General features: G+C 40.9%; 1 protein-coding gene across 1 annotated transcript; it reads left to right on the top strand.

Annotated features, from left to right (window-relative positions):
* LOC147267498 (3'-5' exoribonuclease HELZ2-like) lies at positions 1-27,729 on the top strand. The gene is made up of 20 exons (XM_086198362.1): positions 1-240; positions 5,193-6,775; positions 8,298-8,481; positions 9,213-9,320; positions 10,795-11,309; positions 11,392-12,024; positions 12,356-13,151; positions 13,260-13,335; positions 13,593-16,959; positions 17,060-17,145; positions 17,288-17,425; positions 17,501-17,638; positions 17,744-17,888; positions 17,979-18,095; positions 18,397-18,589; positions 19,230-19,376; positions 23,119-23,328; positions 23,432-23,588; positions 25,267-25,434; positions 26,670-27,729. The coding sequence occupies exons 2-20, from the start codon at positions 5,427-5,429 to the stop codon at positions 26,780-26,782; spliced, it is 8,640 nt and encodes a 2,879-aa protein (XP_086054488.1). The 5' UTR covers positions 1-240; positions 5,193-5,426; the 3' UTR covers positions 26,783-27,729.
* Positions 27,730-27,984: the final 255 nt, after the last annotated feature.

The raw sequence follows: 27,984 nt of genomic DNA, 5'->3' as shown, positions 1-27,984 counted from the left end.
GGGCATGATGCAGACAGAACAATTAGGAAACGAAAGTTTGATTCGACGATTTACGAAGCGGCGACACCTCATCGGAGGGTATAATGTAATGTAGGAAATTGACGAGGTTGAGGAGGCTTCCATTCCTAATCCGTAAAATTGGATTCGGTATCTCTCTGGACCGTCCGAGGGGTGAGTCCGCAGGATGCTGCGCGTCCAAGCTATTGCTGGAGGATTTCCATTGTAAACACCTGCTTAGTGGTGAGTTTCTCTTTCTCTCTCTCTCTGTCTGTTTCTCTCTCTGTCTCTCTGTCTCTCTCTCTCTCTCTCTCTCTCTCTCTCTCTCTCTCTCTCACACACACACGCGCGCGCCACTTGTCTTAGTTTGACTATCGCCACTGAATTTCCTGTTTAAAAGCGCACACTATATAATTATAAATTATATAAATAATAAATAGGTGAACTGTGACCGAGAATATCATGGTTGTTGTTGCAGTGAGGGACATATATATGTTTATTAACTGATTTCAAAGTTGTGAAAGCAAATAGATAAACAGTTAAAATATTGTTTCCTGGACGTAGGAGCCATGATAAAAGACGCGTCGGCGCCACCCGGCGAACCTAAACGGTTGACAGGAATTATCCGGTCCACCTTGAAGAAGTATAACCCCTGTATATGGCGCTATTCCGTTGTTTTCAGATTGATTCTAGAGTGAAATCCGAGACAGATGGGGTTAGATAAAAGAGAATGAATATTAATTGAACCCCACACTATACTTATAGGGGTCCTAGACCCTCTAGACTACCAAGCGGACCCCAGAGACTCATTACAACATTGTTACAGGGTTTTCAGGTGTAATGTAGCTTATGTAAAACAACAGGGAATTCACCCTTCCATGTATTAAAACAATATAATAAAGTTTTCACAAATCTGAAACTGAGTTTTAAAGATTCTGGGGGTTACCTGGTTCATCCAGTCCAGGTTTGATCCCCCTGGACCAGGTCTGGTTGAGTAGTGATGACAAGAACAGTCTCATCCTGTGACAATATCTCTGATGTTGGAAGTTTCTGTGAGTGTATGTGTTGTAACACACTGTGTGCAGAGCCACAACTTTCAATGTAGTTTTAAACAAAGCTGAACATCTTAAACATCCATCCATCCATCCATCCATCCATCCATCCATTTTCTACCACTTATCCTGTTAAGGGTCACAGGGAGGGGGCTGGAGCCTATCCCAGCAGCCTTCAGGCGCGAAGTGGGGTTCACCCTGGGCCAGTCCATCACAGGGCCAGCACATCTTAAACATCTAAAACTATATTTTTCAATTATTCATTTAAAAAAAAAAAATTCTTTTGGACATTTAGATCAGAAATTTGATTGTTTTATTTCAGCAATGTTGCGTCTATAATGGAGTGTTTCGGGGTTGACATAATTTTGTAGGCCAACACAGTTGTTGGCATGAGCCGGAAGACAATGGAATTTTTACATTGGGTTTTGAATCACAGTGCAAATGAACACAACTTTCATGACTCTTTATGTGTAACTGCAATTGTTAGAAGTACAAAGCTATTGTTATACTGTTGTTATGTCGCATGGCTTCAGTGTCACTGCAGCAATCTTCATGCTTCTTCTGCTCCTGGTGTGAAAATGTTTTGTTGTCTCATTCAGCCACTTGTCAACAACTGCACCTTCTAAGACACAAAAACATTTTAAAATTCACAAATTTGATATTTACTAATGTGCTTTATGCCCCCAAAAGAAAACAAATACAAATATCAAGAATATTTTAAGCTGGTGTGGACAACAGAGCTTATGTCCGGCATTAAGCTGAAACCCACAGTCATTGAAATAAGCGAACCACATATTTCACAATTCTGTCTTACATCTGGGTTCAAACTCCCTGGTATCTAAAATCAACCTCTGCAAAGCTAGTTGGTCAAACCCTAAACCTGTCTCCCACAACAGCAATATATCGTTTCAAGTGCAGGGTCAGAAAAGTTCAGTCATACAATGTAGGGAGTTACATGCCAAATGATGTAGGCAGCTGTCACCTTGAACTCATGAAGAGACGTGAGCAAGCAAAATGAACTTTAGCAGTGACAGCAAGCCGACTCCTGCTAGGTTCAGCATGATCTAGCTGCTCCTTTTTTTTTAATTAACCCTGAGAATGGTGGAAAACCAGTTTATGACTGTACCACTTAATCTAGCAGGGTTACCCCACCCTTGAGATCATATATGCATTCATTTGAGAAAAAATACCAAGAGGACAAATAATAATTATGAATTTTCTCCTGAATTATTATTATTAGTCCTAGTGGTCATATAGAAAAATGTCATTTTTTTGCTGAAGGATTTCTTTTGTTTATTTTGGAAATACAATCTCTTTGATTGGAAAAATAGGGCAGACAGTTTTTTTTTAATGAAACATTATTTTATACATTCTGAGAAAAAAAAACAGGTGCAGTTTTTGCCTCAACATTGATATCATTGACATTTGAAGTGCAGAATGTTGATGATATGGTTGCAATGGCAGGGAAGGACATACAGAAGGTAAAATATGGTCTGAACATGCCACCATTTTTCTCAGTAAATATATTTCTAAAGGTGCTATTGACATGAAATCTTCCCTGATGCTGTTAACAACCAATGCAAAGAAATCAAACCTTAGATGTTCATAAATTAAGTTAAGATACATTATGTGTAATAAAATGGAATAACACAGGTCACCGATTCTGTTCACAGTAGTTATGGACAGGAACTCTAGGTGCAGCCAGGGTGTTGAGGGGATCTGGTTTGGTCGCTGCCGGAGTTGGTCCCTCCTTTTTGCAGACAATGTGGTCCTGGTGGCTTCATCAGGCCATGACCTTCAGCTCTTGCTGCATCAGTTTGCTGCTGAATGTGAAGGCACTATGGGAATCGACACCTCCAAATCTGAGTCCATGGTTCTCACCCCGAAATGGATGGAGTGCCATCTTTGGAGTTAAGACTCGCGCTGCTCATCAGCTGAGCTGAGCGAGTGTCTGTGTAATACAGAGAAATACTGCTCCTTGACTACAATACTCGCAACACTGCTGCTGAACCTTTCTACCTCTTTCTCTCCACTAACATACACATACACACGAATACATCTGTGCTCCAGAGAGTTTAAACCTCCCACTCAGCTGTTCTCCTTTGTTACCACCATTACACTTTTCCCTGTGGCTGACCCTTGGTCCGCCTCCCCTCTCTGGCACACACACACACACACACCGCTTGCTTTGTACACTATCCCAGCAGCCTTTGGGTAAGAGGTAGGGTTCACCCTGGACAGGTGACGAGTCCATCGCAGGGCCAACACATATAGACAACCATTCACACTCACAGTCACGCCTACAGTTAATTTAGAGTATCAATCAGCCTAGTCCCCTCTTGATGTCTTTAGACTGGGGGAGGAACCTGTAGTACCCGCAGAAAACCCACGCAGGCACAGGGAGAACATTCAACTCCACACACAGCCGGGGCTCGAACCCGTAACCTTCTTGCTGTGAGGCGACTGTGCTAACCACTGCACCACTAGGGCTGTAGTAGTGATCCACTAATCTCATGATATGATACGATACACGACATTGGACTCACGATACAATTCGATACACGTACCTCCTTTTCTGAAAGATTTTAAAGGGACAAAGTGATTTTGGTGACATCTTGTGAGTTCCATTGACTTGGATTGAATTAAGCGAACAGAAAGCATCAATTACTATATATATATGGCCCTGACTGGCAGCTTGCAAATGCTGGACAAAATGCATCAAAGATGTGGTGAGAGAATTAGTTTCATTTATTGAAACTGAGTGCAAATTGTAGCTTTCAAGCTTTTGAAAAGTAAAGTGAACAATGGAGAGTTAAAGTGCAGCAAGTGGCCTTCTTTGGCAGCTTTTTAAGCTTGATACTGAACATATGAGGTAGCTACTAGTCAGTCTAGCTGCCAAGTTAACTAAAAATAAATCAGGGCAGCCAATAATTCAATTTCGCGGGTAACTATTGCATAGCGGGGCTCCATTTCATTCACCATGCGCCTAAAGCCGGTGTTTTCCACCGCACACTAAGGTCTCAAATCCTGACAAATAAAGTAGGCAACGGCCTCCGTAATTTTCTGCGACCTCTATGAAAAAGATGGGAACTTGTGGCAACAACCGCCGTTGTTGTCCAGCATGGTTTGTTTTGGGTTGCACTGCAGCTTCTTTGGCTCAGTTAGCGTTTCCTTGTCCAGGTGGTGACGTTTGAGGTGAGCTCGCAGGTTGGTGGTATTTTCAAAGTACCTACTGTTGTGTGACACAGCTCACAAACCGCCATACTTTTGTCTAAATTGTTGCTTTCCTTTTTGTTTTCGAACCCAAAATGCTGCCACGCATCTGCATTTAAGCATGCAGGCGCTGAATTTATATGCGTCGCCATTTTCCTGAATCGCTCAGCGCTAACCTGATGAGAAAGGTGTCAGCGTCTGGGTAACTACAAATGCTTTACAGCAACACCAGCGGCTGGCAGACGGAATTGCTCTTCCTGCAAAGTGCGGGACACAGGGGATTTGAATGGGGCTTAATGTAACGATACTCACGGCTGAAAAATTTATACTCTTTAGGGAAACAAAATATCGATATATATCGCAGAATCGATAAAATTGCTCAGCCCTATGCACAACTTTGCTGCTCTAAGCTTTATTATTTTTAAGAATAATTAATAATCATCTTTGATCATTACAAATTATTTCTAACCACCAAATTTTGCTCCTGCAATGTACAACAATATTTACTGAGAAAAAGGATGTGTTCAATGCTTATTTTACCCGCTGTATGAGGCAGCAAGTGAACAGTCAACTCTTGAATGATGGATGTTTTGGGGGAAATGGTCCTAAGTGAAGATCTAAGCAACTTTGGCTTATTCTGATAGCAGGATGACCAAGTCACAGCCTAAACTTCCTGGTGTGCAGTGATTAGTACTACTAAATGTGGTCCAGGGAAGGGAAACAGGTGAACCACATCATGGGTACACGAGGCTCAGTGATGCACAAGTGGCAGTGAAGGATAGCTTGTTTGGACGATGAATTTTTAAGCCATAGTCTTGAAAGTAATCTTAATATAAATACTAAAAGCTGTTGGGACTTGCCAAAGAAACTGAATAATGTTTTTTAATGTAATTCTCATGACTCTTTTTTTTCTGCTGTTTTGTCTTTCAGATTCATTCTCGCATGTATTTGCCTTGGATGTAAAACAGATACTAGAGATCTCCCACATGGCTCTGTCAAAGGTAGCTTTGTTGATGCGTTAGTTAGTCAAGTCTAAAACTTTAATCTGAATCTGACTGTGACAGAGACAAGAAATCCCAGCCGAGGTTTAAGCCTGCATTCCTTTAGTCTGCAGGGTGTGTGTCTGCATTCAATTCCCAGTATCCGAATTATGCATCTGCCACAATGTCAGCTAGTGGGTCCATCCTGGGTCTTCTCATATCAACACATGACCTCAAACTTGTATGTGCTCAATGTTCTATCCAAGAGAATGAAATCACTTATATGATAAAATCAGTCCTGCATCAATGTGCACATAATCTGTTACTCTGTAGAGCCACAGGCGGCAGCAAATGGAGACCTGTTTCTAGGCGCCCTGCTTTTCCAAATCCGATTCGGTACATGGTATGTAACTACTATGTGGAGGGTCATGGTTGCACAGTGCATAAAAACCGATGCACCTTTGCCAGAAGTGAGGAGGAAGCGGCAGTCTGGAACTTTGAAAAGCATCAGAAATTGGACCACGCTTCTCTCTGTAGTCTTGTAGCTCAGTCAGCCAGAGACCAAGATAAGTGTAACCCGTCTGAACCTCTGGGTGACCTCTTGGAAACATTAGATTTGAAGGTTGTGTGTGATCTGTGTCATGTGAGAAAGAAGGAAATAACCTATGAAATAAAGCCAGTTAGTCACAAGTGTAAAAGAGATCAACTTTTAGCCAAAACCAAAATTTCTAACCAATGGAGGCCTGTCTCTGAGCGGCCCACATGTGGCCCATTTGGCCAAAAGGTTTTTTATCAAGTGTGCCGGTTCTATGATGAGGGATCTGGATGTACACAACACGGACAGAAATGCACATATGCCAGAAGCTATGAAGAGGCTACTGTATGGAACTATGCAAGAGACGAAGGCATAGATAAAGACCAGCTGATCAGACTTATAACTGAGTCTGCATCTGTGATAACACCAGAAAGTGCAGCTCAAAACATACTCCTAGAGTTTTCAGGTGTATTCATTGAGCTTTGTAAAGAATGTTATTATGATCGTCCGCAAAAGCTAACACACAAAAGGTGGACTGACACTTGTTCAGCAGATGCAGCACACACCTGGAACCCAGTTCTAGTTCATCACTTATCAGAGAATAATAGGAAGCATATCTACAGTCAAGTGCGTCCTCTTCCCCCAAACTGTCAGTTTGAGTACTGCAATCATGTACGTCAAGGCAAACCCTGCTGGCATGAGGCCAGCCATTGCATGTCTGCACAGAGCGAAGTGGAGATGGCAGTGTGGAAAGCAGAGCAGAATGGACTCGCCATACGACCTCATCTCCTCCAGCTGAGCAAGCCAAGCCAGGTGCAGTCCAGACAGGTCCGCCTATACTGCAAAATTTGCTGCCTGGACCTGCTGTCCCCGGAGAGTTTCTTCAACCACTGCTCTTCTGTGGAACATGCCCTGTTACTGTCTGAAGACACCACCACCATATGGAGAGGAAGACATCCTCCTCACAACCGCCGAGCTGAGTTTTGGCTGTGTGGCAGGTAAACAACAATACGACGGATTATAAGGATGCAATAATCCAACTTTTCTTTGCAGCATCTCAATTATTGATACTACACATTTTGTCCTCTGAAACTGTACAGTTGTATGATTCATTGTCGTCGATAGATATGTATGTGTATGACTGTGTATGATAGATGACATTGAATTAAAAAGTTGTCATATATTGAACTGAACACATCAATAAATAACTGTAGAACTGCTAGAGCAACAGTGTCAAGATAGTCCGATATCTGACAAGCAATCACTCTAAAATCTCCTTCAAAATTTGGTTCAGTACTGAGAATTTGACCATGATGCTCCTGTTGGTCCAAAAAACCGCCAAGGCACTCCTTTGTTAAAAGCATGTTTAAAGCATTTATCGTGATGGCTTTTTTTTTTTTTTAGAGTGAATAGTGTCATTAGAGCATTTTGTCTATTTTCTATTTTTTCCTTCCACAATCTACCTTTTAACCTCATTCATAATATATTTAGTATATCATACTACTGTCATGTAGCGTCTGTCACCACTCAGTTGGCTGATGATTTCATCAGGGGTTTGTCTGGGTTTTTATGCATTTAACTGAGAAAGAGCCATCCGCATAAAGGCTTTATATGCTTTTGCCAGAAATGTGGAATTTTTTTTTCTACAAATCTTCCATACTCTTTCAAAAGCACTCTCAGCACAGTTTATTTGAACTTCTGAGAACTGCATACAGTTGTGTATTTGTACACTAATGTCACAGACTCTCCATCTCACAGCGCCCATATTCTGAGTATAGTTCATTTGCCAAATTCTGGGGGGGATTTGACTCCCTCTGTATTAGGGTTCTGTTAGTGACACGGTGGTGCAGTGGTCCGCACTGTCAGCACAGCAAGAAGGTTCCGGGTTTGAGCCTTGGCTCGGGCACGGGGTCTTTTGATGTGGAGTCTGCATGTTCTCCCTGTGCCTGGGTGGGTTCTCTCTGGTACTCCAGATTCCTCCCACAGTCCAAAGACATCAAGAGGGGACCAGGTTAATCCAGACTCTAAATTGACTGTAGGTATGAATGTGAGTGTGAATGGTTGTCTGTCTATATGTGTTGGTCCTGCGATGGACCTGTTCAGGGTGAACCTCTTCAGCCTGGAAGTGACAAGCATGGACTCGTTTTTTTGCAACCTAAAATGCATAGAAGTTCTTGCTGCCATAACATATATGAGTTGCAATACAATTTAAGCACAATATATTGCAATTATTCCCACATTTATTGCAGGGGCAGGAATGTAGAAATAGTATCATGGAAAAATATTGCAATATTTTGATGTATTGTGTTTACTGCACAGCCTTATGAACTGCTTCCTTTGTTTCAGCAGGGTTGTTGAGTAGAGCGCTGTGCAGTGAGCCTGCAGCATTGGAGTTATAGTAGTCCACTGCTGCACTGAGTAATGACAATGAGTTGAATGTCTTTCTGTTTAAATACTTTATCATATTCACTGTTTCAAAGTGGCTGTTCCTTTTGTACTGAATATGCTCTTTCTTTCTAGGCCAAAAACCTGTGAGTATGGAGACAACTGCCCCAAAGCTCATTCTGTAGAAGAGCTTAAGGAATGGATGATGCAGACTAAAGAAGAGATGGAAGTCAGACATAACATTGAAGCCGAAGGTCTCATGAGCTACAATGAAACACTCTTGGAGGAATACAGAAACAGCAGTAAAGAAGTTCCCGTTGTGAGTACAAAGCTTGAATTGTTGTTTCAGCATGTTGAATTGGAAGATTGGGTATTTAGTTAGCTGTCACAGTGGCTGTGCTCAATGAGAGGAACATTCTTTACTAAAAGTCCTTGAATCCATTCTTGTACACACCCTCTTACTCAAGACCACAGCCATCGCAGTCATCAGGGGCCCCCAAGACCCAATATGAAAATATCACATGCATACAGGGCCTTAAAAAGGTGTTGCGTCTGCTTCATCACTCTTTCATCTATCATCCCCTCCTTTTCTTTGTGCTGCAAACCAGAGGGAGGGATAAGCACGTTATTATCCGTAACCTCAGATTAGCAAACAGTTTCAATGTAATCTTAATTATTATGAGGCGGAAAATGAGAAAAATATGTATGTGCATAAATGTGTTTAAAAAGGGTAAAGCTTGATAATGGGTCATTCGAGGTTGACATGTAGAGCAATCAAGTCCATTGATGGGATATAGAAAAGGGAGAGAAAAGGTAAGTTGTATTTAAATTTGTATTTTATTCTTATTTAGTATTTTACAAAATGCACCTTGAAATGGAAACTGATGAGGTAGTTCATTTCAAAGAGGGGAAATGAACGGGGTTTTCATGACTGTTGTGTTTTCACAAAATAGTGCAAAAGATGTGATTTATGAAAACAAATATAAGAACATTTTCATTTTTCTGCCACTCTGTTCTGTATTTTAATTGATGTCTTTGTATGCTGAACAGATATCAGAGCAGGTGGAAGATGTCAGCATCTCTTGTGATAAAGAGTTAACTGTGGATTGTGAACAGATTGATGCAACCGTGCAGTGGAAATTCCAAGTTGAAACAGAGGTAAGATTTTAACTTGGATTTAATAAGAATGAGACGTGGAAGACGGCTGTGTCAAATACACAAGCAAGCATCTGTTGTTTTAAGATGAGTTCATCTTACACAGAGAGGGACTACAGTTACTTAATATGTAACCTAAAACCAACTCAATAAAAACACTGCAGTGCAGCCTGTGTAACCATAAAGCCATTTGTCTTGTGTGTGTGTGTGTGTGTGTGTGTGTGTGTGTGTGTGTGTGTGTGTGTGTGTGTGTGTGTGTGTGTGTGAGAGAGAGAGATCAACAATATTCTCATTAGTTTGAATAGGAAATAAGCACCTTCTCAATCCTCATTTCCAAAACAAATGTTGTCATTTTTGGGCCTACATCCTTATTCTGTGCTATTTTGCTTTTAAAGGAAGAGTGTTCATTGTTTATTACAATAATTTTATTTCTGTCAGGTCTATTCATGTCAAGAAACACAAGAGATGATAATGAGCTTGATTTGTTTATTATAGTACAATTGGCGGTATGGCTCTGTTCAGAGGAGTCCCCTGATAATTTTTCATGAGCACCATGAAACAGGGGACCAGCAGCGTGAGGGAAGGTTCTCCCAGTTTAAGACTGGAAGAGCAATTATACCCCCGTTGACTGAGCAGCAACATGACATGGAACGATCTATGCCATGTTATACACGACAAGGTGGAGCTGGGGAGGTGGAGGGGAGCAAGTTGCGAGCAGGAGCAAGTGTAGCAGCAGATAAGCAGCGGACAGAGCAGCATAAACCAGAAGCTAGCGGTGCGGTAGTTGAGGCCGGGTGACATTTAGGTTTGAGAGGGGCCAATCAGAAGCGGGGGATTTGATCAGTTGATGCGGAGCTGCTGCAGATTGGCTGATTAATCAGTTTGATTGATGGACGGGAAAGCCAATAGCGCTTGACTACCACGGCCTGACAGAACTAACGCTAACGCTTGATTTTTAAATTTAATTTTTGTGACTTAAGTCATTGATTTTATCAGTCAGTACAACTTTGTACTCAGAACATGGCAACATTCTTACGATAGGGCCGAGTAGTTTGAGACACAGTCAGTCAAATGATCAGATCATCCATCCATCCATCCATTTTCTTCCGCTTATTCCTATTAAGGGTTGCGGGGGGGAGGGGGGGGGCTGCAGCCTATCCCAGTGGCTATGGGCGAGAGGCGGGGTTCACCCTGGACAGGTCACCAGTCCATTGCAGGGCCAACACATATAGACAAACATCCATTCACACTCACAGTCACGCCTACGGTCAATTTAGAGTATCAATCAGCCTAGTCCCCATTAACATATCTTTGGACTGTGGGAGGAAGCCGGAGGTCTCTGTGGTACTCAACACACCAATGAAGATACAAGCCTGCTGAAGATCTTAGGCTAGGTTTTAGGTACATGATGTACAGTGAGAAATGTTACAGTTTTTGTCATTGTGGTCTTAACAAACACTTATGTGTCCATATACAGAGACAGCTTGTGCACGTAGCCCTGTTGAAGCAAGAACCAGGAGCGGCATTTACTCTTGATCACACCAGTTCCATCCCCTGTATCTACAGTTCGGGTGAATTCTTTGCCAGAGACGACATGACCTATGACATCACAGTGTCTTTCACATGCATCAATCCAGGTTCCTATGAACAGTGGTTAGTGCTTGACTTTAACATCAGGCCAGTGCTACTGAAAAAACTCAGAGTCCGAGTGGGCCAGAGATCTACAGATGAAACTGAACAACCAGCTGTGGGTCATGGTGTCACTTTAAAAAGTGTTGAACGTTGGCATCAAGAGAACAGGCTTATCATCCCATGTGTATCCAAGACCGAAGAACATGAGTTTCTGTTAAAGGAGTACAAGCCTCCTCAGATTAACTTTTTGTATAAGTCATCCCACAACACAGATACACCCCTGAATCCTGAGAACTATAAAGCAAGAATGCACCACTTCTTGTACAAAGAGGAACAGGCTGAAGACCAGGTTGTTTCAAGGTAATATCTGTTTGCTGTTATTATTTGGAAATTCAGAATACCCCCAAAATATGCCTAATTTTTTTTCTCTTATTTACTCTAGACTGAATTTTTGTGGACAAATTAAAACACTGGGAACAATTTCCACTGCACGAGAGGAACAGGTGACTGCACAACATGGGGAGTTGTTCTGTGCTGTCTCAGTTCCCTGCAATCTCACAGCAGACACCCCTGAGGGACAGGCACTAAAGAGAAGCATTCGGTCTGGCCTTATAGCCCCTCTATCTTCAGGTGGCCAAAATACCAAGGTCTATGAAGCCAAGATTCTGCATGAGCATGCAAGTGAGGATACACTGTATCTGTACCTCCATAGAAGATGCTGCTCAGATCTTTCCCTCAAAAGCAATGAATCGTATGAAATGGAGGTGCAGTTCCAGCTGGACCGCTACAGTTTCTGCACCATGCATAAGGCTGTAGACCTCCTCCCTGACACAAGAAGAGTGCTGCCAGACTTTCAGACCTGTGGAGTTCCAGAGAATAAAATCAAAGATGAGAAGCTGAATACAAAGCAGCAGTCCGCAGTTAACTTTATAACAGGGGACACTGAGACCTTTGTGGCACCACTCCTCATTTATGGACCATTTGGAACTGGGAAGACATTCACCCTTGCTACAGCAGCCAGACAGCTTTGTAAGCAGCCTGGTAATAAAGTGCTAATCTGTACACACACCAACAGGTAATACATTCTATTGATAATGTTGGCAGCACTAGACAGTAAGGGTAATTAATAACAGATAGTCCATGCTGTTAGTACAGGACTGTTTTATCATAATTAATTCAAAATTTGTCAGTGGTTTTAATGTTTAAAGAGTGCTTAAAAGCCTTGCTTAAGTCTCATTATGACCCTTATTGTAAAATAAGGAACATGTATCCCATATGTAACCCTAAAAAATTGTTACTCTATGCTAAATTCTTTATTCTAAATTGCACGATTACACTATCATACTTTTACAAATTATAGCAATGCTATGGAAGTTTAGTCCGTGACATTTTCTTTTTCCTCTCAGTTCTGCAGATCTATACATCCACGATCACTTCCATCCATTCATTGACCAGACAAATGATGGGATCAGACCAATTAGGGTGAAGGCAAACACACAGACTGCTTTGTTTGCCACCGATGACATCACTTTGAAATACTGTTTGCTCTCAGAAGATAGACAGTCTTTTCTACCACCAACAAAAGCTGTGTTGGATCGTCACAAAATAGTCATAACCACTACAATGATGGCAAGACGTTTTCATGACCTGAAGCTACCAGAGGGATACTTCACTCACATTCTGATTGATGAAGCCTCTCAGATGCTTGAACATGAGGCTTTGATAGCCCTTGGTCTTGCCGGGCCAAACACGAGAGTGGTTTTAGCCGGAGATCACATGCAAATGGGGCCTAAGCTTTTCTCAGTGGATGATTATCACCGCTCAGATCACACACTCCTCAACCGCTTGTTCCACCTCTACCAAAGCAAGAACTGTGACTCGGCTCAAAAAAGTCGAATAATTTTTGGTGAAAACTACCGCTCAACCAAAGAAATTGTGGATTTTGTATCTGCCCATTTCTACGTTGGTAAGAATGACGTTATCAAAGCCACTGGAAATATTCCACCGCCTGCAAATGGCCATGCCTTTAAGTTCCACCACGTTAGAGGAGAATGTTTCTTGGATACTTTGTCTATGTCTTGGTATAACAAGGAAGAGGTTGCCAAGGCTGTTGAAGAGGTCAGAAAGATTCTCGGACACTGGCCATCAACATGGGGGACCAAGGATCAAAACGCAATATGTGTTCTATCGGAGGGACATCAAGTAAATGAACACTTTTTTTTTAAGTTGATTTGCAAAAACAATACAGGCACAATATCTGCATGTATGCACTGTAATCATTTTAATATTTCTGTTATTAATGGTTTGTAGGTTCGACAAATTCGGTCAGCACTTTCAAGAACTGGCTTTTCAAAAGTCCATGTTGAGAATTATGCCAATGTGCAAGGTAATAATGTGACTATATGCATACTCAGCATCTTAATATTTACTCTGCTTCTTTATGGAATTTTTAGTGTGACTTTCAAGTTGACTTTATACTTTCAGCTACAGAAGCAATTCAAATGTCAATCTGCAACATTATTTCTTACCGCTATACTTATACAATTGTTTTTCAGTGTCCTGGCTGTTTAAACAAGCATCTATTGCCTGTCATATGTCATCACATCATTTTAAATCATAATTATTGTCTTAAATTGTCAACAGGCAAGCAGTTCAGGGCAGTCATAATAGTGACTGTGCAAACACGTGAGAGCTTAAAAGGGGCTCACCTGCAAGGTCTGGAACTGTTCAACGATGCCCGTGTGTTGAACACCGCAATGACAAGGGCTCAATCCCAGGTGGTTGTGGTTGGAGATGCAGCAGCCCTCTGTCACTCTGGAACATGCTCCAGAATCTGGAAAAGCTACATAGACCATTGTATCAATAACAGCAGTGTTGCACCGCCACATTTCACCAGAGATTTCTTTGAAAAAGATGTGAAGGAAATGGCAAGATTTCAAAAATCTGAACATTTGGATGAGACCAACATTCTCAATGATGAAATTCTTCAAGAGATGAAAGATGAATATGAACAGCTGAAAATGGAATATAGTTCAGATGAAGACAGTCTGGACTTTCAAAACTCCCATCACCACTTTTCCAGACAATCACACAATGTCAGTGATGTTTCTGCAAACCTTTTGAAGTTATGCGAAAAACAACCCGAAATGTACAAGCAAGGAAAGTTGGTTCGAGAGTCATACAACAGAGGTTATGTCATACCATTTGATTCCCTCAACATACACATCAACATCAAGGGAAGGGGAAACCTGGGCAAGGCTTTCTCTGGAGATGTAGTGCTTTTACAAACTGCAACAGCGACACAAACAGCAAAGGTGGTGAGCATAACCAAGCCTGTCGAATCAGCCCGTCTGCTGTTATGCTTTCTTGAGGATCAAGATTACAGCAAGCCAATACAGACAGTTGCACACGACCTAGTCAAAAGGATGATGGTACCCTTTGTTCAAAGTGCACCCAAAATATGCATACTGATAAAGAAGAACAGATCCAACTTCATTCCAGTATGGAAGCAAATTGATGGATGGTGGACAGCAACAGAATTTCACCATCTGAAGGAAAGCCATAACTACAGATTTGTTTTCCAGGTGCAAGTGATTGGCTGGAAAGACCATTGTTCATACCCACTTGGGTACGTCACAGATGTTATTCCAGTTGCAAACTCTTTGGGAGATGAGCTGTGGTTATTGAGGCAGGAATTTGAAATTGCTCCCAAGACAGATGGATCTGATGAATATTTCGATGACTCCTTAGGAGATATAGATGGAAAGCCTAGACAGAACATGTCAAAGGTGATCACTTTCACTGTGGATCCAGCTGTAGCAAAAGACTTGGATGACGCTGTTAGCGTGAGGGATGCAGGAGACCACTACGAGTTGGGAATACATATCACAGATGTGGCAAGCTTTGTGCGTCGCGGTGACAGATTCGATGAAGCTGCAAAAGAACGTGGCACTACATATTACTGCAGGGGTCAAGAACCTGAGTATATGTTCCCCAAAGTTTTGAGCACTAACCAGTTAAGTCTTCTACCTGGTCAACTTCGCAGGGTGGTTTCATTATTATGCAAAGTGCAAAAGGAAACACACAAGATCATTGGAAAGCCCACATTTCAACTTTCACATATCAGCTCCGACAGAAAACTATCTTATGAAGACGCAGAGCAATTTATCGATGTCAAATACAAAGAAGAACCCAGATTTAATACTGTGGAAGACTGTGTTGCAGTGGCTTATTGTTTTGCAAAAGCTCAGAGAAAGAGTAGACTTGCTGACTGGCCTTATGCTCAACCTGATGATCACAGGGTGCCTGGGAAGCGCAAAGCTCAGCTGATGATTGAAGAGCTGAATGTGTTATTTAATTCGCTAGCTGCCGAGACTTTGATTTCTTCTCAAAAAACAAGAAGTTACACACCCCTTCGCTGTCAGGCAAGACCAGATCAACAAAAACTTGAAGAATTCAAGGAGAAATGTAAAGGATTTATACCACTGTCTTTTCATGTGCGGGAAAAAGTTGACCATGATAACGAAGTTCCAGATTGTGAAACTTTCCGCGTTGTCAAAGAAATTTGGAGCGATATCCAATCAGCAGTCACAGTGGATGACACAGACAAAATTGTGGATCTTGTTGCTGCAGATGACATCCACCCTCTACTTCAGCCTGTCATTGATCAGTTCAGGGAATGCTCAAATAAAGCGTATGTCATTCGTTTCAATTCCTCCTCCAGAGCTGATGTTGGCCACTACTCTTTGAACAAAAGGCCTTACACTCAAGCATCCTCACCCATACGAAGATACATGGACATTATCTTGCAGAGACTTCTGCACTCTGTTATATGTGACAGTGATGTCCAGTACACAAGGAGAGAAATTGACTCCTTGTGTAACAATTTTGAGCACAACCTCCAGGATGCCAAGAGATTTGAACAAAAGACTGAGCAAGTGATCTATGCAGTGAGCATGATAAAACAAAATGCTCCGAAGCTAGCGTTTGTTGTCAGTGCAGATCCTGATGGAGACAGTTTTGCCATTTCATTCCCTTTTAACAAGAGCATATTTGCAAAAGGGTTACAAATCATGTACAAAGACTTACAATTAGAAGACCCACCGTCTTATGATGAAGAAAATCATTGCATCACTCTCACATGGAAAAAGAGGATCTTTGCAGCTGAAAACATGCAAGTCCAGCAGGGGTGGGAGATCCAGCCACACAGTGGCACCTGCATTGAGCTACCAATGGCAACATGGAGAGAGACTGTCAGAGCAATTGACAATGAAAATTGGGATCGTGTAAAGTGGCTCATAATGAATGCAAATATAATGCAACTTGAAAATCATAATCAGCCTGCTGAGGTGCCTCAAGATCACCATGTCAACATCAGCCTCCCATTGCAGCCAGGTGACACCCTTAAGATACAAATGACTTGTAAAAACACTAAAAGGTACTACCAAGTTCCCGCTGTTCAGTTGGTGCATATCACACCAATGTTTCAGGTTTGTGTCGACCATGTCCAGAACCCTATTCCATGCTTCTCCAGATCTGCATATGATCACTCCAGGGACTTTTACCGTAACATCAATGACTACATTCAGATGTGGAAACCTTTGTGTGAGATGGAATCTGTTGCCACAGCAGTGGATGAAAGTGACAGTATAGTGATTGAGAACCTGGAGGTAACCTTCAAGGAAGAGCAGCAAGGCATACTAAAAGGAAGCTTCTCATTACCTCTGGCATGGATCAATGAATACGCAGTTGAATGTAACCTTTCTAAGTGCTTACTTTGTATTCGTAAAAGAGGGTTGACTTCGACTCTGGAACATTCTGCCGAAGTGGACCCAAAAGAGTACACATGGGTGGCACATGGAGTCACGTACAAAGTGGGAGACCTTAAAAGTGGGAGAAAAAGTGTGGAGTTCAATGTTAACCACCTCCCGATGGAGACCATTCCTGAGTGTGTCTTTCAGAAAAACACACAGTACACAGTTGAAATTATCCCAAAGCTTTTGCCTGACATGTAAGTTCAAGTTCCACTTTGCAAATGTAACGTCTTTTATACAGTAACTTGTAGTTTATTTATTTGTGTAATTAATTACATTTTCCTTTCTACACTGCAGACGGAAAGAAAACGCTGTCGTTAACTTACCGCTTGCATGTGACCTTGTCAAAAACATCGCCCTGGGAAAGCGCATTTCAGAGAGTGGTAAATCCAGTTGCTTTTTTTTTTTTACAGCAAGCGTAGTTAAATTCTACAATCCTTCACAGATGATCCTTTTTTGTTTTCAAAATATAATCATTTCATCACAAGTTTACTGAATGATATTTTTACAATTTTGTCTTTGCAGTGGTATCAAATGTGGTCCAAAGGTACCGCATCATGAGAGCAGAGCAAACAAATGGGCTGCCAAGGCTGAATGAGAGTCAGTATCTTGCTGTGGACCGCGCTCTGAATAAGGCTTTCACAATAATACAGGGACCACCTGGTAAGATGGAGAACCTATGTTTACACTGATTATTTGTATTTCCTGTTTTAATTATTTTTCGTGTTTGTTTTCTAGGCACTGGAAAGACAGTGGTAGGCGCATACCTAGTCTACTGGTTTGTTGAGCTGAACTCCATAAACACAGGGACAAAGGACAAACAACAAGTTGTCCTCTACTGTGGCCCATCCAACAAATCTGTTGATGTTGTTGCTGGCAAGTTACTCTGTGCTGAAATTAACCTGCTTTTTATTCCTTTCCCTCCTTAACCTATTTAACATACTGTATGTGCTGAATGTGTACTAAAATTCTTACATGCAGAGTACCTGATGAAATTTGGAAAAAAACTGAAGCCCCTTCGGGTCTACAGCCAACAAGTGGAGATGCTTGATTACCCTTATCCAGACCACAGCCTTCAGTTTTCCCCCAGGACCCTGCGCCAAGATCGTTCCAAACAAGAGCTCCGGTATTGAACTAACCACAGTTAATATTCTTTTTTGGGCATGGCTTCCCATTTTTTATTTCTGAATGCCGACTGTCTCTCACACGATTTTAGGAGCATCACTTTGCATCACCGCATGCGAGAGGAGCAAAACCCTTCTTCAGAACAGATAAGACAATTTGATGAACGCATAAGAAATGAAGAAGAGCTGACCGCAGACGAGGTGAAAAAGTAAGTTCAAATATAATGCGGATTTTACAGATGTGGTAGTCAAAATTTGTTGCTGCTACTTCTGCTGTAACAACTACTATTAATACTGTGATAGTCACTTCTTGTTCCTCCATGATGTTTGTAAGTATCAGTTTGGACTTACAAAGGCATCAGAGCCCTGCTAATGTGTGTTGCATATGTATGTGTAATCTCAGAATCTTCTTATGTATTCTTTGGAAAAAAAGATGTACAGTATAAGGAGTCAACATTACGAATGGTGAATGATAAATGCTCCAACTGCATGGGTTGTTTTCTGTCCTAGATACAAAGATCTTCTCAAGGATGCTCGGGCACATGAACTTAGACAGCATAATGTTGTGCTGTGCACATGCACGCAGTCTTCCACCCCAAGCTTGACTAACACAGTCAGTGCACGGCAGATACTCGTTGATGAATGTGCGATGGCCACTGAACCTCAGACACTGATTCCACTAGTGTGCAACAAGCCAGAGAAGGTTTGATTTCCATATAATGATCAGTATTCTGCTCTCTCTCCATGAATATTTTTTTCTGTGATACGTTTGCACGTATTAATGTAAAATTTTGCATTCAGTTCAACAGCACCCCAAAGATTTGCCTTGATTCAACACATTATATGTAAATATTATTTCACAGTTTGTTATGTACGGTGCCTCAGAGGTGACATGGAGAAGATGAAAAAGAAAAGTGTTTAAAAACATACTGTTTTATTCTTGTAGTACAGTATTATTATTATTTATTTATTTTTTTACCAACAATTGATTCTGTACACTCTTCACACTAGCTGAGCTTTGGCAGTGTCTTGCAGAAGTGTAGTATCTTTATTTCAACTCTCAATTTTTCACCTACTCTTCATCTCCATGTCTCTTTCTGAACCGCTAACCTCAGTTAGCCATGTCAAGTCAGAATGTAAATGTTTTCCTACCTGAGTGTAATTTGTAGCAGCATTACTCAATATCCCCCATGAACTTGTCATGAATGTAGGCACAGCGAAGTGAATGAAGACGAGGTTTCTTTGATGCACTCATCCTTTGCTAAAGGATCAAGGTTCCACTATCTATCCTTTTTGCACTAACGACATCACAATGAAATTCATATTTACTCATAAACTCTTAGGTTGTTTTGATTGGAGACCACAAACAATTACAACCCATTGTGAAGAATGAGCAGGTGAGGAAGCTGGGGATGGCCAGATCTCTGTTTGAACGCTACCACAAAATCCATGAGAAGAAGGTCATGATGCTGAAAACTCAGTACAGAATGGTGAGCACATTATAGAACCACTTTGTTTTCTCCCATGTGTCCCTCTATATTGTCAAACCTGGCACTTAAAAACACCCTTCTTTAAACTGTATAGACCCGTGTGCCCTAGCAAGGCAGTAGCCTATGGGTTTCCAGCTCTCTAATGCTCCAATGTGAAACTCCTCATTATTAAGTGAAAAGATGCTGATGGTGTGTGGTAGTCTGCAAAGCAGGGGGCGGGGATGCAGCGGATTACCAGGACAGCTTGGTAGATAGCATTGGCACTGTACAATATAGGGGGAAAATTGGGTGGGCAAAAGATTAAAGAAAAAAACGAAAAAACAAAACCTGGGGCCCGTTTCACAAAGCAGGTTTAGTGAAAACTCGGGTTCTATTAACCCTGAAATAAGGAAAACACAGAGTTTTCCGTTTCACAAAAGGAGGTCACTCAAACCAGAGAAAGAGGGTTCACTCTAGCCTGTTTCACAGACAGCGGTAACTTAAGCTCTCGGTCAGTTGCCGCAGTAACAGACGCTATGAAACTAACCTGGTCGGGACCAGGTTTTTGTCAATGAACCTCGAGTTTCTGTGTCTCCGCCCACTTTCAGAGCCACATACTCCATTTGATTTCCGCAGTCATTCACCAGCAGGCGAGTTTTGGTGAGTTTTTCAACTAACATGGCACGTCCTTTTCTTGATGATCCCGTGGATGAAGGTGCAGCATTGCTGTGCAGAGAATTAAATATTCGTCGGGAGATGGTGATCAGACCGCGCATAGACGTTCTTGCTTTTCCAGACAGTATCGGTACCGTTTCACATCACAGTCCATCATCTATATACACAACCTCCTCCGTCCTTACATTTGCAACATCACCAGTCATAGTCATGCTCTCACGTCATATATATATATATATATATATATATCCATCCATCGTCATCTTCCGCTTATTCCTACACATTAAGGCTCGCGGGGGGGCTGGAGCCTATTCCAGCGTCAACGGGCGAGAGGCGGGGTTCACCCTGGACAGGTCGCCAGTCCATCGCAGGGCCAACACAGAGAGACGAACAACCATTCACACTCACATTCATACCTTCGGTCAATTTAGAGTATTTTATATATATATATATATATATATATATATATATATATATATATATATATATATATATATATATATATATATATATATATATATATATATATATATATGTATATATATGTATATATATATGTATATATGTATATATGTATATATATATGTATATATGTATATATGTATATATATATGTATATATATATGTATATATATATATATGTATATATATATATATATATATATATATATATATGTATATATATATATCAAGCCATATTACATTTTATGAAGGCACTGGTGTCTTGGGGGTTGGGTTCTAAGGATGAACTCCCTCAGCCACTGGCCTTCCTAAACTATGACTTAGGGCCAGCTCCTCTGCCTCTGTTAGAGGTGGTGGTGCTGGGCCACCACCCGTTTTACGGGCATCTGCCTTCTTTCTGTTGGCTGAGTAGAAGTCTGTGTTAGTTTAAATAGGCTTAATTATTTAACAGAACATTATATCGATGAACACATTTGTGTATGAAACCAGCATTATGTTGGGGATAAAACAACTATTGTACACAGTCAAACAGCCACTTAATATTTAATTTACAATGCAGAACATGGGGTACCCCTGAGATGGTCTGTTTAAATAATGTTTTTATGCTTCATTTTAAGTTGCTGCCAAGTGCGTTTCTCCCCCGTGGTATTGCATCTAAACGATATAAATTAATGCGCTACCATGTAAGCAGCTTCCTCTGTAATGATCATGATTGCAAAGGACTACATTTAAACTTATGCATTGACCCGAGCAGCAGTGTTCTTCCACGCCATCTCTCTCTCTTTTGCAGCTACAGCGGTGTTGCACTTCTTTTTTAACGCGTGTTGGAACTCTTCATATGACCGCATCAAGATTTCCAACTCCACTGACGTGAAAAACGAAGCTCTCCGCTTCCCCGTCGCCATGGTGACTCGGTGAATTGGGGCTCCATTTATGCTGGCTTTTTAGAGTTGTCGTGATCGCGCTTTACCCCAGGTGAACCTACTCCGAGTTGATCAAACTGATTCAGATCCGCTGTTCTGAAACCGAAAATTCAGAGTTTTCTGTCTTAGGGGAGATCAACTTGGAGATCAGGAATAAACTCAGGGTTTGATGAACTTGCTTTGTGAAACGGACCTAGGGTATGGCTTGATGCCTGGTCAGAGAGAAGAAATGCAGAGAAACTGTGGCACATATATGTTTGTAGTTGGGTTCGTAGTGTGTTTTCCTGGATCCATTCATCCATCCATTTTCTATACCGCGTAACCATTAAGGGTTGTGTGTGTGTGTGTGTGTGTGGGGGGGGGGACTGGAGCCTATCCCAGCTGACTTTAGGCGAGAGGCGGGGTTCACTCTGGACCTGATCCACCCAATGAGCCGTGTGGACACAGCTTGATTGATTTAAGCAGATTCAGGTGGTTTTTTTGCTTTTCCTAGGTTGAAATGAAAACCTGCAGCCACACGGCCCTTTACTTGATCAGTTTGACACTTACGATTTAGAGTATCAATCAGCCTAATCCCCACTTGTATGTCTTTGGACTGTGGGAGGAAGCTGGAGTACCCGGAGAGAACCCACGCAGGCACAGGGAGAACATGGAGACTCCACACAGAAAGACCCCTGCCCGAGCTGGGGCTCGAACCTGGAACCCTCTTGCTGTGAGGTGACAGTGCTAACCACTGTGCCACCTTGATTTCCCTGGATATTATATGTTAATATTTTCCATAGTGGTTCACATTTGTCTTTGAAGAGTACTGAAGCAATAAAACGCAATGATGGTTAAGCTGCAGATGTTTCAAATGCCATGTTAAGAACAGAACCTGTCAATCTTGTTTTTAATGTTGGATTTGTGTACTACAGTTTGGTTGTAAGTATTTTTCTCCCAGAGTAGTGTCTTTAAATGAATCCATTCATGCTGTTCTTAATCTGGGATGCTCTTGTTGTTTTCTCTTCAAAGACCCTAGCACTTTAAATCACCGTCAAGTGCCATTTTAGTATCGTGCTGCAAATTGTAATGAAATGAAATTTACTCCTATTTTCAAATTTTAGTGTAAAAGTTGGTTATCAGATCTCTTAAAGCTAGAGGTTGTTTATGTGGTGAGGAGTTGACAGTAGGGGGCTGATGGTCCTGAGAAGACAGAGATGTGGGCACACCTCCCAGGAGGGGAAGAATGTTTTGAATTGTTTGACAATGTGTAGTTAAGCAAACAGTATTGTTTGGACTGAGCACGAGGGATCTTTGTCACCACACCACGCCCACCACACACACTAAAGACAGCAAGCAGGGAAGGGAGAGAGGACACAACCAGTGACTGTCACAGCTGGGACCATGATTTCAATTACACCAATCCCACAATTTTTTCCTACTTGAGATGTTTTTGTGATTTGCTGTATTCAAGCTGAAGGCTGTAGCTGCCATGGAATTTGTATAACTTAATGACCTCCACCAGCTGTGACATCATATTAATTTTCCTCAATACAAATCTGTTAGGTATACAGTTGTAGTTCACAACACCTGGAAACACACTGATGTGTGAAATATGTGCATGCTGCCTGTTGTGATGCACAATTACTATAATAATACTATATACGCATGCCTCTGCTTTGTCAATGCTGCAGTACCACATAATTTTTTATGTATCTTAATAGCATGAGGACATATGCAAGTTCCCATCAGAAGCATATTACGGAGGAGAGCTAGAAACCGGGGTGCAGCAGCCCCCCAGTGTACTGCGGGTCGGCCAGAGAGTAATGCCCATCGTCTTTGGACACATCCAAGGAAAGACCATCCATCAGGTCACCAAGACAGCCAAGGGCAACTTCAACTCCAAAGCCAACCCTCAGGAGAGAGACCAAGTGGTACAGTATAGGGCACTCTCACTTTTCTTGCAGTTTTTAAAAGCAGTATAATGTCTTGGTAGTTTCATTATAGATTTCAATCACTTGCTTGGTTCTTTTGCAGATTAGAATAGCTGATATGCTGGTGAAGGCAGCCAAGGTGGAACAACAAAGTATCGCAATTCTCTCACCTTACAACGCCCAAGTAGCTGAAATCAAAGAGATCCTGCAATCAAGAGGGATGACCGGAATCACTGTCACCACTGTCACTAAAAGCCAAGGTACATACATACCAACAAATCCAAGTGTAGCAGTGTTTGGGCTGGACTATGTTTCATCTAGGGCTGTAAGTTAGTTAAAATACTTAAGATGTAAATGGTTAACAATTTGGAACAACAACACTCAGCCCTGTCATGATTGAATATGATACAATGCTTCCTGTTTCCAGAGGAAGGGTGCAGTGTTTTTGATGATATAATCTGAGCATGTGGAGGAAGTGGAGTGTGATGGGTGCTTGGATGCCGTTTATGCTGAAGACTTTCACACCGAGACTCTACTTCTCCTTATGTGGTCATTTTGAATGTTTGGTGGTGGTGCACTTTTGTCATAGGAAATGAAGCAAGAGACACTCAAGTTCACTACTTTCAAATTAAGAGGGAAACATTAATAATAATAAATCTTTTATTATTATTTGTAATCCTTATCGGTCATTCACAAATTTATGAATTCTCAATAAATTGATATTCCCAGAAAAAAAAATTAAACATTTTAGGCGGGCCTGTGCCATACTGAGTCATTTTCAGTAACCATTCTGATACCATTTACCAAAAACTGTAGGATACTTGTGTTCAACAGTCAGTCAGTATTTAACTCCAAAGATAAACTACTCATTGCTACATAGACAGAGATACTGTACAAACTCAAGCTTTCATCTGAAACTGAACTTCTTAACAATGAATTGATTTGTTTATATTTAATGATGACGTGTGTTGGAAAAGCTGTTACACCAGTGCCCCCTTGTGGTGGGGGTGCATAGCTACATTGTTGGGCACAACTTACTGTTATGGTACTGTTAACAGTAAATAGGCAAAGCAGGAAGTACACCATCACAGCAGAATGGAAAGTTGATTATGTAGTAGTGAGACATATTTTATCAAATATATCACTGGAGTCATTATCATATCGCCCATTACCCTAACCATCAAATTTCCTTACTCCACCGCCACTGACTAATGACTTGGGGTGATATGAGAATTGCCCCTCAGGCATTATTTTCGAATGTGATGATTGGCCAAATTTATGTTGCTATGCAGGCATCTTACCTCAGCAACCGGCCTGGGCTGGCTGCTTGTCTCCGCTTCCAGCGCCCCTAAATTAAATGAATTCCTGATTTCCCCATGTGTTTATTATTGTAAATTGTAGTATGTTTAAATGAGTTATACTGTATATGCGTGGATTAAGTATGTGATCCCAATATGACATCTAGACGCAGGTGTGGAATTAGAACTCTGAACATGAGGAGCATTTTGACAGAATACTCTGATAGCTTAAGCAGTGAACTGAACTGAATTGAAGAGAGACCTTTGTACAGCTATTGAATCATTCCTTTGGAGTCCCGGGCCTGAGACAAAGTTTGCTCAGCATTAAAAATTAATAATTCATCAGACAGCAATGTTTGAGGTTGTAACAGAACCCATCCTGAGGAGACAACTCAGGAGTGGCGCAATTAGATTGTTTTAAAACTGTCATACCAAACCAGTTCAGTAACAGGGTCTTCTCCCTGATTGCAAAGAAAAGTTATATTCATTTGTTTAGGATGTGCTGGTGGGCGAAATTTTCAGTGTGTTTGTTTATGTACATTTGAACTGTCATCTATGGTCATAAGATGAGCTTGCTCTGTAGCTGCTGCTTCTTTTCATCAATGTGACTGACTGAGTGACTCAACATTTTATCTCCCAGGAAGTGAATGGCGCTATGTCATCTTATCCACCGTGTGCTCGTTACCAACTAAAGAGATTGAGCGTGACCCAGACGGTGCTTGGCTTTCCAAACACGTGGGCTCTGTGGGTTATCCGACCCAGATTAATGTGGGCATCACCAGGGCAAAGGAGGGACTGTGCATCATTGGTGAGCTCATCCCCTATCATATCAATCATACGTTAACATGTTGTATATTACACAGTACTTTAACTCAATTCTGTTGTCACTTCAGTCTACTGGTTTTGGTGATCCAATAACTACTCCTCAACTACCTACTACAAGTGTGGTTTGAGAGCAGTCTCATCATTAATTAGTCATTAATTAATGTTCCCTACTGGGAAGATTGTAATTATCTTGGTGATGCCTCTTTGACTGTCTTAAGTCGACATTGCTGAATTAGTTGTAATTTGTTAAATACTTGGTCTCGTGATACATGGTACATGATAGGATTTTACCAAAATACATGGTGATATTAATGTATTATGATAAATATTGTAATATTCTACATTTTTTTTTAATCTTTCAAAACAGAGCCAGAAATACTAGTAATAGTCTAGTAATGTGTACAGTATATTATACTGATAACTCAACGGACACATTGAATGTAACTAATTAATTCAAAATGTCCATTCCCATTCATGAGAATAATATTTGGAAAGTTATGCAGATGTACAGAGTCAATGAACAGAATAACTGTTGCTGTCATAATATTGAAAAAACATCATATTGGAAAAAGTTCTTCTGTCATTCACTGAAGAGTAACACTGACATATGGCTGCTGTCACCTCTCCTGAAATAGAGCTGCCAATGGAATAGCTGCCAAAATATAACTGGCCTAACCTCAAAGCATCAAATGAAATAAAGCTGCTTTAACGTCATCATAAATACAGCTGCCGTAACGTCAGCTGATATATTGGCATCATAACATCACCTGAAATAACATAGCCAGAACACACTGTACATGGGTCACAGTATGGCATCATCGGCATATATTGTGATGTGAGTGCTTTGGAATGGAATATAAATACAGCCTTTTTAAAAAAAAAAAAAAAGTTTTTGATATACTGCTGTATCGGTTTCCTTGTTCAGTCTTAATGCCAAGGGATATTACTGTATCCATTATAAGATAAATACCTTCAAAATAAGAGAATTTGACCATATGTTCGTCTCAGCGATGAGAGACCTCTGGATAAGATTGAGTCAATGCAAAAAAGGTTTGGAGGTCCCACCAGTTAAGGCCACTGACTCATAGCACCAAGAAAAACAAACAAAAGTTTGGACTCACAAAACCTCTTCTGTTCGATCATCTTTTATTGCCATTTCACGGTAACATAGGCACAACTGTAAATGTATCTGTTCTTTTTTAAAATTTTCTCATAAAGGGAACCAAGAGTTGCTCAGCTGCAGTCACTCCTGGAAAAAGCTCCTGGATCACTACAGGCATCACAACGCTGTGACAGATGCACAGAATATATCTCTTCAAGGCATTCCCTAGAACAGCTGATCCTTTTGAGAGACTCCTTAGAGATTACGACTGGCACCGCAGTCGAACTGATGCAACAAGGCATTATAGAATATTTGTATCCTTTTTTAAATTTCTCTAAGAGTTTTATACATTTATTTTTTTCATTTTCAGCTTGGCTAAGCTAATATTGTACGAAGAGTGGCTTTTTTTCTAACCAAACCTTCTTGTTTCCATTAATATAAATCTATTTGTGAAAATGTGTATCAGTAATTTTATTTTTAGGTATTTCAATTTCAATTCTAAACCTTTAAATTCAAGGAATTATTCATATGTATTTTTTTTATTTTTGTTACTTTGAGCTTATATATTGCAGGTTATGAGGCACTTTTTAATCACGGGGGTTTGTGTAGACAGTTAAGACTTACTCTTATAATAATTGCTCAATTTTCATTTGAATCTTTTCATTCCTTTTTAATGTGAATTTTATTGTTGAAATTGTCGCCACTGAGCTGTTTACGCCATGCACTGATTGATGAGTGAACCACCATTGCATTCAATTGTAGGACTGCTAATCTGTATTTGTGATTTGTGGTCAATTTTTTTAATCAATACCTCTTAATGGTTGATAATCAGGGATTCGATTTTTACTGCAGAATTGTTAATAAAGTGCCTATTTTCATTGCTAAGCATGTCTTTATTCAGTGATTCCTGGTACATGTGTAATGAACAGAAACTTTTAAAATGACCAGTTCAGGTTTCTTCGTATTTGCCGGCCTCATGTGAGGGGAATCCAAGGGACTGTAGGACAGCGGCAAGAATGAGATTAAGTTTTACTGTTTGTTTCTGCCGACCTGGAAGTTAACCATCAGTTCTCCTTACCAAAATCAAACTCAATCTTTACGATGGATTCTCAATCTTTGCCAAAGATAAAGTTAGTGGCAAACAAAGGTTTATGATCCTTACAGGTTTAGTTCATCATGACAATAATCCCAAATTAATCTTTAGATGGAATCGGATGTGCAAAGCTATTGTTATGCTATGTCACTCTTGACTTCACATTGCCGATTGCCATTGCGGTCATTTTATCTTGTGTGGACAAGTTAATCAAAATGTGGGAGTACTGGGGAAGCTCTGAATGCTTCAAACTGTTAGTCTGCCATCGGATGCCTCTGCGATAAAGTAAAGATCGGAAATGATTGATTGTTTAATTAAAAAATTAGTATGTCATTAAA

The sequence above is a fragment of the Aulostomus chinensis genome, chromosome 3 (assembly GCF_037954235.1).
Source record: "Aulostomus chinensis isolate RoL2024-O1b breed Wild chromosome 3, RoL_Achi_v1.0, whole genome shotgun sequence".
NCBI classification, from domain to species: domain Eukaryota; kingdom Metazoa; phylum Chordata; class Actinopteri; order Syngnathiformes; family Aulostomidae; genus Aulostomus; species Aulostomus chinensis.
This window is presented reverse-complemented; position numbering and strand designations above follow the sequence as displayed.